Below are 11,681 nucleotides of genomic sequence, written 5' to 3'. Positions count from 1 at the left end.
CAGAGTAAAACCATTTATTTTGTTATCGACAACACAATATAACTCTTGGCTTTCACTCGTACAATAAAAGTGCTCTAGCTAGTCACAAAGCTCCAATAAAATACAAAGGAATTAGGAGCAGAGTAAAAGAATTACAAATTAGCACGTATTAGTCAAACATTTTCATTTATGGCTGCAGATTGTGTCCCTTCAGTAGGTCCTAGAAATACTGACGCGCACTTCATGCTTGAACCATGAGAAAGCAATAAAACATGGGCTTACAAGAGCATTTCAAACTGTTCCTGTTTTACCCGACCATATGCCTTTCATTGTCCTGAACCTGAGACTTTCAAAAACAAAACCCAATCGCTCCCTTCGGCATGTTTGCGACCTGGCAGCTGCGCCAGCATTGGAAGTGCTGCAAGTCTTTCTCCGCGAGAGCAAACGCATTGTGCACATGAACCAGGCAGACGTTTGAGAAACAGCACATTTCTTTGGGTAATCAATACAAAAAACCACTCCAAAAGGTTCCTAAAATATCAACGCCCCATCTGGGCGGATACTACATTTTCAGTGTAATTACAGCACAAAGTATTTCTACTCAACACGAAGCTTAGCTGAGTTTTTAATGGGAATCTTCTTCCAGCACGTTGTACAATAGAGGTGACGCGTTAAACGTGTATCCACAAAACTGGATAAAGAAACGAGAGCTGAGCTGGTACAGGATCAATATATTAGTTTATCCCAAGCGCCCACTCGGTTATCTCGAGGTAAATCTGCTGCAGGTAAGCGATAACATATTTCATTTAGAAAATTAGAGCATGCACATAAAGAGACTGCTTTTTATTGGCTTAGCCATCACGTGATTCTGAAACAAAAGAATAATTGAAGTTAGCACGCACTACAATATAGAGTAATTGTTTGTATTTAATAAACTGATTCACCATTATGGGAATTTAAATGCTGTCAAATAATCCTGCACTTTTAAGGAAGGTTTTTCTTGGTTGCGACCATCCGTCTCATTGCAGACATACGACCGTCTTGGAAACATTTGAGTGTGACGACAATACAATAAAATGTGACAATTTTCACATTATATTTAGGGAAAAACACACAGCATAAAATAAATGGATGCATATCCATTTAAACCCTGCCTCATCAAGGCCTCACCTACTGTACATGGCAGATACGATTTACCATTTTATTTTTCTGAGCTCACTCTGAACTCATTAGCTAATGCACCATTATGTGATCAGTTACAGCTTTTTGGGGGAGAGGAGGAGGGTGTCGCTTCAATCTAGGCCTGTCGAAAGTAATTATGTTATAGAATAACAGACAGACATGCCCTCAACCGTTTGTTCTCACCCACGCCACACACATAAATACATACAGCATCGGTGTATTAGCAGAACCGTTGAAGGTGATACGGGATTTTTCCCATCTGGAAATGGAAGAAACAGTCCGCTTAAGAGTTTGCTTTTTAAGCTAATTGGTGACGAGGAAAAACAACGTGGAGCAACCATGTGTACTTTGGGAAAAACTGGAAACAACAACTACTGATCTTGTGGTTAGGACTGTTTCTTCAGCTAGGGGTTTTGAATGGCTTTACGTCACCACAATAAACCTGAGCACTATATATCCAGATATTAAGTGCAATTTCTGCTTTTAGAGCGGCTTTAAAAGGCAACCATACACCTTACTACAAATTGTCATGCTATAACTGTAAACTTCTGGGTAGTTGTTAAGATTTTTTATGATAGACCAAAAAAATCTATCACATAATGTAGCTTTTTTTGAAGCAAAAATTTTGTTTTTTATAGTCATGGTACCTCTTCATTTAATAATGAGCTAGACAAAAATGCATTGGTCTAAAACAAAAACTTAATAAATGTTATTTTTTTGGTTGCAACCTACAAATAAACTGAAAAAGCTTAAAGCATATGGATGTTTTTAAGTAGCACTGTGAATTGACTATATTTGTTGTACAAAATACTTCTTTGTTTCATGTTGCTCTGAAGGATTTAAAGCATACATCTAATTATTAGCATCATCTGGATTGACTATTTTTCTTGCAACAGTATTGTATTTTGTTATCATACTTACAGTACAATTTATAACAGCTGGTCTACTACCGTCAGAAAGCAGCTATAACATAACTTCAGATGCACCAGAACTGAAAAGCACCAAATGGAAGGAGAGCGTGTTGGAGGTAGAGAAATAAGAAAAACATCTACATTTTTATGAAGAAAAAAAAATTTAGAAGAAGAAAGTAAAATGTGTGCTTTGTGGAGGGAGTTGTTGCCCTATTCGTCCTGTGGATCACACTCCTGAAATTCTACCACTACAAAGCTAAAAACACAAACGCACAGACCTGATTTGAATGTTTTTATAAAATGGTCAGTTAGTGGAAGTATTCCAGGCTCCTTGCTGTCCTTCTTTTCGCCGCTCCTCTGTTCTAACAGCAGCCGGGTAACAGCCGGATCACATCAGATACCACGCAGCCAGTCCAGCCAGGGCGGCGAACCAAGTGGCAAACAGGACCTGTCCCGTCGGGTGTCTGAGAGCGGCCATGACCAGCTGACCAAAATACGCTGTTCCCCCTGACGCTGCTGCGATGCAACGGAGACAGAAAACCACGTTCAAGAAGAAGCAAACAGTCATCCAGCGATTCGTTTTAGAACAACACACTCTTCACTTACCCATCTTGGCAGCATAGTATGGACATTTGCTGATGTCTCCTCCTGTCTCCCCATGAACAGACATGCCAGCATCTTGAACATCCTCCTGAATTGTTTTGCCGATTTCTTCTAACTCCTCAAACACCTGCCACAGCAAACATTAGGTTAGTTCATACCATACCTTGCAAAAGTTCTCCTAATCTTCATTTTGTTGTATAACAGCAACACCTGGATTGATATTTTATAATAGAATTTGAACCTTTACACTTTGCTTTGTGTTTTTTAAGAGGAGCCATCTTATTGATATTTCCAAGTTCCATTTGGAAAAATGTCATCGTTGTGTGTGTTTAATGTAGTACTAATGTTTATTTGATGCTTCTGGTGGTTTATATCGCATTAAATCTTTCACACGCACAGTGCTGTACATCTGCCAGAGAACATGATTATTTATTGTACGAATACATTAACCTTTAAAGGAACACATTGTGTTTACCTTTACTGCTAATGGACAGCTTGTTACTGAGCACCTCAATTAGTATACCAGAGTGATTTCTGATTCACAACCAGAACATGGTCGAGTTGGATTTGATTTAGTTCCCAGATCCACTTTCCAACTCAATTAATTGTTTATACTCGATGTTTCTGATTCAAGCGAAGATCACTGTGCAGAAAACACTCCGAGAAACATGATGATGTAGAAGGTAATGATGTGTGGTTTTCAAAACGTTTTACAAATCACAATCTGCGTCCTCAAGTCAATCCTTTGCAGATCCGCCTTTGGCCAGAACTACAGCTGCAAGTCTTTTGTTGTTTGTCTCTCGGGTAAGAATTGTTTGCCCATATATGCAAAATATTAAATATTGTAGGTCAAAGTAAATATGCTTTGATCTAAACTTCCAGTTTTAAGTCTTTTGCATTCTGTAACAGGTTTTGTATAAAGTTGCCCTCCAACATCGATTTTCACTGTAGAAATTGTGTTAAGAATCAACACACATTTAATCTTCTACACCACTTTCTCCAATACCTGCCAGCTGCGACAGGTTATACGTCTTCATGATGCCGCTTGTTCATTAATTAGATCTAAAATTAACTTCTGGGGCCTCAACAGTACAGCTGTATTAAAGCTGGGTTTGAATTGCACACAAGTGGACTTCTGAAAGTAATCGGTACTAATGGATTTCATTAAAGGATAAAAGAGTACAGGAGCATGGATGCATATTTATTGGTTTGTTTTTGTAAAGAAATATGAAAATGAGGCATCTTTTTCCCACTGCCAGTGACGATTTTGATGGTAGTCGCATAAATTCCCAATAGAATACAGTACAATAAACTTGCTGGTTGTGACTACAGTTTAAATCAATACAAATGGTTCAACAAAGTGCATTTTAAACAGAATTCCATTAGAATAGCACTGATGATTACCCACTTCTATAATACCTCTATTTAAATCGGGGAGGGGGGTTTCCGACCAGTAAAAGTGCCTCGATTCATCAGCTGCCTCAGACTCTCACCTCCATGTTGAAATGAAAAGCTTTAACAGCTTCCTCCACCAGTTTCTTCTTTGTCGCCACGTCCAGGTCCAGCTCATTCATGCGGCTTCGGTACAGCTGTTTGAACGCCTTGGCGCTGTGGATCGCATCAAACTGGTAGAACTCCAGGCCTTCCCCTGTGGGTGGCAGCTTCAAAGCTCTCTGTGCCACCTTTCTCAGCACCTGCCCCCCTGACAGGTCGCCCATGTAGCGAGTGTAGGCGTGGGCCACCAGCAGCACCGGGTCTTCTTGCCCCACCTGGTGGATGCGGTCCACGTACTGCTGGGTGGCCTGAGAGCAGCTGATCTTGCTCTTCCAATCCGGACCGTAGAAATACTCCAGGTCGCGGGCCAGGGCTTCATGGCGGTGCAGCTCTGCGGGGAAATACAGGGGGGCAAATTGGGGGTGGTCCTTATTCCTCTCGATCTCCTCCTCCATGGCCGTGTATGTGTGGTAAAGTGCAACAGCGCCAAGCTGAANTTAATGTAGTACTAATGTTTATTTGATGCTTCTGGTGGTTTATATCGCATTAAATCTTTCACACGCACAGTGCTGTACATCTGCCAGAGAACATGATTATTTATTGTACGAATACATTAACCTTTAAAGGAACACATTGTGTTTACCTTTACTGCTAATAGACAGCTTGTTACTGAGCAGCTCAATTAGTATACCAGAGTGATTTCTGATTCACAACCAGAACATGGTTGAGTTGGATTTGGTTTAGTTCCCAGATCCACTTTCCAACTCAATTAATTGAGTTGGAAAGTGGGTCAAATTCATCCGAACTGAACGTCACTGATTCTCAACAAATCTCACTATTCTGCGTCCTGATACGCGCAAGTGGGAAGAAAAACAACAACCATGACGGATTATATGAGGATTAAGTTGTTAATATGCTGCTCCGGCCGGACATGTTTACTTCCGCAAACACTGAGCACTTCTTCTTCTTATGGCGGTTGGCAGAACACTGAGAACGCTGACGCTATTGCGCCCTCTACTGCGCATGCGGGACACTTTCAGGTCGTTTGCCCGTTCAGACTGCAGAACGCACACAGGTCGCATTTACTGGCAGTGTGAACGGCCCCGGCAAAAAAATCGGAATTGCCAAAAAATCGGAATTGAGTCACTTCCGGCTGCAGTGTGAACGCACCCATAAAGTTGCCCTCCAACATCGATTTTCACTGTAGAAATTGTGTTAAGAATCAACACAGATTTAATCTTCTACACCACTTTCTCCAATACCTGCCAGCTGCGACAGGTTATACGTCTTCATGATGCCACTTGTTCATTAATTAGATCTAAAATTAACTTCTGGCGCCTCAACAGTACAGCTGTATTAAAGCTGGGTTTGAATTGCACACAAGTGGACTTCTGAAAGCAATCAGTACTAATGGATTTCATTAAAGGATAAAAGAGTACAGGAGCATGGATGCATATTTATTGGTTTGTTTTTGTAAAGAAATATGAAAATGAGGCATCTTTTTCCCACTGCCAGTGACGATTTTGATGGTAGTCGCATAAATTCCCAATAGAATACAGTACAATAAACTTGCTGGTTGTGACTACAGTTTAAATCAATACAAATGGTTCAACAAAGTGCATTTTAAACAGAATTCCATTAGAATAGCACTGATGATTACCCACTTCTATAATACCTCTATTTAAATCGGGGAGGGGGGTTTCCGACCAGTAAAAGTGCCTCGATTCATCAGCTGCCTCAGACTCTCACCTCCATGTTGAAATGAAAAGCTTTAACAGCTTCCTCCACCAGTTTCTTCTTTGTCGCCACGTCCAGGTCCAGCTCATTCATGCGGCTTCGGTACAGCTGTTTGAACGCCTTGGCGCTGTGGATCGCATCAAACTGGTAGAACTCCAGGCCTTCCCCTGTGGGTGGCAGCTTCAAAGCTCTCTGTGCCACCTTTCTCAGCACCTGCCCCCCTGACAGGTCGCCCATGTAGCGAGTGTAGGCGTGGGCCACCAGCAGCACAGGGTCTTCCTGCCCCACCTGGTGGATGCGGTCCACGTACTGCTGGGTGGCCTGAGAGCAGCTGATCTTGCTCTTCCAATCCGGACCGTAGAAATACTCCAGGTCGCGGGCCAGGGCTTCATGGCGGTGCAGCTCTGCGGGGAAATACAGGGGGGCAAATTGGGGGTGGTCCTTATTCCTCTCGATCTCCTCCTCCATGGCCGTGTATGTGTGGTAAAGTGCAACAGCGCCAAGCTGAATGGGGGGGGGGAAAAATACAAATGTTTTCTACTTTCCTTCCAGCTTTATTTTCATTTACATAATCTTTTGTTAAGTATATGGAGTCACGACATTTTGTTTCCAGGTCTAATTCAACTCCAATAAGGGATTTTCAATCAGGGCTTCTGAGCAACTTCTGAGAAGATAAGAGGTTTACCTGCAGGGGGTAACAGCAAGAGCTTTCTCAATTTAGAGAATTACTAAAGAAACCTCAGTGGACAAATACATCCTACCCACAATGAACAAAAAGTAAAGCAAAAAACTTGACTTTGCCCGTCTGTGAGTTTCAAAAAAGAAAAAGCCTTTATACCGTTAAAATCATCCCACTTTCTTCATTCTTTGTTTATTCAGCCTCACCTTGAAAAGCTCTTTGCGGATTCGTCCCCTTAGGAAATCTTTCACGAACTGCGTGTTCTCTGCTTTTTCGTGAACCTCCTTGGTTCCAGCAGCCAGCATCTCAGACAGATCCTCGGGGCTGCAATTAAAGTGCCAAGCAAAAGAAAAATAAAGTACGAAGCTTGCTTGTTTTCTAGATGTTCTCCAAACCTGCAACAGTTTGTAATCTTAATCAGATATTTAAAAAATAAACCAAAGTACTGCAAAAAAGGTTTACCTGAGGTTGCCTTCTTCTTTCTCATACCCTGCCCCAACTGCCCCAGATCCGTTGGACACACTTGCTCCCGTCTCCATATTCTCCGACATTTTTTGTGTTATTTTCTTCTGGAGTTCAGTCTGAAAACAGCACAAGGGGGTACAGTTTTTACTAAGTCATATAAAAATGCCAATTTGGAACCATTATTTAAGGTTCATCAGAATTTAAGTACAGTCCCTTGAACACGGCTATCCCTTGGACCTTTTTGCCTTTTGTCACCTTACAATCATAAACTTCAATGTACATTTTGGAGGATCCCCACCTACATTGTTCCACCTTAAGAAAAACATCCCTCACAGTATGATGCTCCCACCACCATGTGGCAAAATGATAAATGTTTAGATGAGCATTCTTAGGTTGCATGCAACAGGAAGATCAAGATTTGTTTGATGACTTGACAACAAATCTGGAAGGTGGACAATCAAGTACAACAGCAGCTCCAGATTAAAGCCAAATCAATCAATAAAAAAAACAATAAGAGTTAATATTACCACTTTCTCTAGTGGTCTGGGTAAGACGGTCAAAACAAGCACACCTTTAAACAGCTGATTGGTCTGCTTAAAGCCGCTGACCTTACTTAACCCTGACAGGAAGGCACCAAGTTGAGTGACAGTAAACACAATTAGTCTTGTAGGTTCACAAAGGCACCTTTAAACAACGTCCACGCTTGTATAGCATAGGTCGACTGAACAAAAAGCTGCAAAACACAGAACAGGCCTGCTTTCTGGAGTTCACCAGTAACCTCCGTGACAGCGCTGGAACGCTAAATATGTTTTGGCAAACGAACAAACTACCGCGCATTTCAGTTTATTTTTTTCAATAAAAACAAATCCTGCCACACTACACAAAACCAAGAATTCGACGCGTTGACAACAGCTAACTTTACAAGGAGCTAAGTAAGCTAAAAGCTAGCTAACAAACTCGTTAAGATTTAATTTAAAAAAACGCTAAAACGTGCCACTAGATAGCAACGAATCATCTTTAGGTATTGGTTTTATAAATAGTCAAGCGGAACAAACCTTCCCTCCAGCTCAGTAATAAAGACTTAAAACTCAAACGCAGGATGCGGAGCTCCACCGAAACAACAGTTAAAACCTTCAGTCGCTACCCGGCGAAAACAGACATGCGTGTCTCTACCGGAAATGCTGACGCAAAATTGTAGTTTTAGCACAAGAATTTGTAGTTTCGGATTAGAAAAACAAGCGTATCTTCTATTTTCCACTGTTTCTGAAAATGACACATCGCAGATGTTTCCATGACTCTTTGTGACATTAGTAAAACACAGATGTGCTTTTATTCATGTATTTATTGTCTTGTTTTTTTCTCTTTTTTTCTTTTTTTGCTTTTTATAATCAATGTCCAATCAGTTATCAACAACGGTAAGAGTATTGCCTGCAGCTGATATTGTCTTTGTTCTATTACTCTGTTCCAAAACGCTTGTTTTTTTTTTCTTTCTTTGTAGTACTTTGGTGGTACAAATGAGGTTTATTGAAAAGCATCTCCCGAATTGTGGAGAAGATGGATGCTTAGGATGCTGACTAAAACCCCACTGAGCTTTTGTAGAATCAGTTGTGCTATTCATGCTAGAGCTAGAGTGACCAACACCTATCTATGATGGCTGACTTGCAACAAATGCTGAATAAAGGTGACCTATTACATTTCCTTGAACAGGTTAGGGCTACGCAAAACATGTTCATTACAGGTTTTTTTTTTTTTTGCACAAAATCATCCTTATCATTCTTAGATATTGAGATTTTAGTCTGTGCAGTACTGCCTATTTTGAGCTCCTTTCAAACATTTTTAACTCTGTCAGGTGAGAAGCATTTGTAAAGAAAACTATTCTCAAGTACAGATGTGGGACTTTGATAGAGTAAAAGGTATTTTAATAACGTATTATAATAAAGTATTAGGTAGGTGAGGAAACTTATGGCCAGTTATTTTTAATTCCTCATAAATGTATTGTTTTCTTTCTCTTTTTTAATTGAATTGCACAGAGGTAGTTGTCATTAAAGGCTGGAAGCCTTTTAAAATGCTTTTTGTACTGTTATCATTTATTTTTTTGCATAACAAATGCTATTTTAAAAAAGTGTGTGTGTGTGTGTGTGTGTGTGTGTGTGTGTGTGCATGTGTGCGTGTGTGTGCGTGTGTGTTTGTGTGTGTGTGTTACTGATGAATCATTAATACTTTAGGAAATTGATATTTTTCAGACAGTGTTTTTCTTCTTATTTTTATCAGTACACCCTGTTCGAGAGTGTACAGATCAGCTTCCATGGCAGTTGGAAGCTGAACTGACTTGTCTTGTCATTAAAAAAAAACCTGCCTATCTGTTTCTTTTTTGTGTGTGTGTGTGTGTGTGTGCTTGTGTGTGTCTGTCTGTGTAGCGGCACATGTGTGAACATGCGTGCATATGTGCTTGTGTGACTGTCGGAGCCTGAGATCAGTCTGGTGGCCGGCTGGCGTGTCAGATGCTTTATTACCGGGGTAGCATGGGTGCCTCCCCCTCCCTCTGCTACCACAGGAGGCCAGCGGGGATGGGGTGAGCTAACAGAATGATTCACGTCTCTCCAATAGGGCCTGCAAGCTGTTGCTATCTCAGAAAATACTTCAAGACCATTATTTATGCCACTGATGCATTTTCAAAATTACAGTGCCCTGCAGAAAAATGTATACCCTGTGAACTTTTTCACGTTATGTGTATTTTACTTCAATCTTATATGATAGAGAAACACAAAGTGGTGTATGTCAGTAAAGTGAAAAGACACGTGACACATAGTTCACAACATTTTCACAAGTATAGATCTGGAAATGGTACCCCCAGTACTCTGATACCCCCAAATACAATGTAACACAACAAACATCGTTCAAAGGCTATTGAAATTAAAAACAAAGCCCACATCTTCAAACCTAAATCCCTATACGTTTGTTCTGTGAAGGTCCCAGAGGGTTGTCAGAGAAACAAGGAAACAAGCAGCATCATTAAGATGAAGGAACACAGCAAAAAGGCAGTGGTAAGAGATGGATATTTTTAATCTGTGATTGTAGTGCTCCATTGTTATTGCTCCCACTTCCTTCCTCTCCATATAACAGTGTAATGGCTTCACTGAAGGTCAAATCAGCAGCACCGCTTCAGCTTTGTTGGGAGATTTTCTTGAAGGAAAATTTTGATGGGAAAGGTGTAATGCCGCCCCGCCACCCCCCTTGCACTTTCCCTGGCCTTGCAGTACAAACTCTGCTGTATGACTGGTATTGATTGGCGACGTGAGTGAGGGTGTGAATAAAAGGCCAGCCTGTGGAGGCCTGCAGGGGGTTAGCTGGTATTTCATTTCTGGAGTGTGCACACTTAGTATTTTGCTGTTGTCCCTGGATTAATCCTTCATAGTTGACACATGTCCTTTATTTTCAGTAATACACCATAAGTATTACTCCTGCCACCTACTAATTTGAAAACCTCAGCAGGTTGCTGTGAACAATGATTTGCCCCTTGCAGATTTCCCTTGTTTTTACTTTTTTTTGTCACACTTAAATGATTCAGAAAATCAAATACATTTTTAGAAACAGAAAAGATAAGTTGAGAAAATATAAAAAGCAGTTTTGAAATTATGATTTCATTTAATGAGTAAAAAATAGCTACCCAAAGTAAAATGGCTCTATGCGAAAAAGTAATCACCCATTTCCCAAATATCTGGCGGTGCCCCTATTGGTTTTTTCCATGAGGCTATTGCAGAAAATAAGTTTTGTTGATCATTGTTTTTATAGCATTTCAGAGGTTGACTGGGTGGTATGCTTTGATTAATAAAATCTGTAAAGGTCTTGGTGTGACAAAGACCTGATTGTATGAAAATTGTTCTTTATTGATTGACTGATTGATCTCATCTCCTAATGTGTTTTGACATTTTCTTTTGCGTTTCAGGTATTTTAGTTCACTATTTGTTGTCAGGCCATCTGTTAGTCATTTCTTGACTCTACACATGTGGTAGTAACCACTGAATTCCAACCCAGCTTTGCAAAGAATGTGGTTAATCACAGTTAATTCAGGATTTAGCAACATATGTGGCTATTTCTTTGTGTAGGGCAAGGTTGGCTTGGATAGCTTAGTCCACACACATGTGTCAAACTCAAGGCCCGCGGGCCACATGTGGCCCGCCACGTCATTTTATGTGCCCCCCAACCCCCACCGTTTTATAGGCCCATGATTGACTTAAAATAGGTTTTGAGCACGAATTGACTACAAACTACATCTCCCATAATGCATTCCGATTGTTACTAGCCAACATTACGGCTTCTCGCCACTAGAGAGCAGCAGAGTCACCTCAAGCTGCTTATTGATTTTCCCAGCGAATAAAACTGAGACGTCGACCATCAAAACGTCCAAGAAAAGAAAAATCGATTTACAAGTAAGACTGTGAATGAAGATGTGTGTGAGTTGGTGTCAGGGCGGCAGGTCGCGCTAGACTTTTTTTGTTATCCGTTATCTTGACCGACAACATAAAAAAAATCGGTCATGTACTATTTTTACCCGTGAAATTACTATCATATTAACATCGGCTATTTAGCCGCATTTTATGCGGTTTAGTTATTATTCACCGTGAATCCAG

At 40.7% G+C, this 11,681-nt stretch overlaps 1 protein-coding gene across 3 annotated transcripts; it reads right to left on the bottom strand.

Moving 5' to 3' along the window:
* Positions 1–8,214, bottom strand: hmox2b (heme oxygenase 2b). Of its 3 annotated transcripts, none has more exons than XM_007556381.2 (6): positions 8,106–8,214; positions 7,048–7,166; positions 6,792–6,909; positions 5,919–6,410; positions 2,679–2,802; positions 1–2,588 (listed from the first exon to the last, which is right to left on the bottom strand). In XM_007556381.2, exons 2-6 carry the CDS (start codon positions 7,134–7,136, stop codon positions 2,461–2,463), a joined length of 951 nt encoding a protein of 316 aa, XP_007556443.1. In that variant the 5' UTR covers positions 7,137–7,166; positions 8,106–8,214; the 3' UTR covers positions 1–2,460. The 3 variants fall into 3 exon arrangements, with proteins under 3 accessions (XP_007556443.1, XP_016529023.1, XP_016529024.1); XM_016673537.1 differs by lacking the exon at positions 8,106–8,214 and adding an exon at positions 7,735–7,797; XM_016673538.1 differs by lacking the exon at positions 8,106–8,214 and adding an exon at positions 7,659–7,740.
* Positions 8,215–11,681: the final 3,467 nt, after the last annotated feature.

Source organism: Poecilia formosa, unplaced genomic scaffold (assembly GCF_000485575.1).
Source record: "Poecilia formosa unplaced genomic scaffold, Poecilia_formosa-5.1.2 Scaffold78, whole genome shotgun sequence".
Taxonomy (NCBI): domain Eukaryota; kingdom Metazoa; phylum Chordata; class Actinopteri; order Cyprinodontiformes; family Poeciliidae; genus Poecilia; species Poecilia formosa.
This window is presented reverse-complemented; position numbering and strand designations above follow the sequence as displayed.

What these genes read in the sequence shown, in the direction of transcription:
- hmox2b (XM_016673537.1), bottom strand. Translation starts at nt 7,764, where the DNA reads ATGCTATACAAGCGTGGACGTTGTTTAAAG. An exon ending in AAAGAAGAAGGCAACCTCAG is followed by an intron (nt 6,910 to 7,047) that starts GTAAACCTTTTT and finishes CTTTAATTGCAG; the next exon opens with CCCCGAGGATCTGTCTGAGA. An exon ending in TCCGCAAAGAGCTTTTCAAG is followed by an intron (nt 6,411 to 6,791) that starts GTGAGGCTGAAT and finishes CCCCCCATTCAG; the next exon opens with CTTGGCGCTGTTGCACTTTA.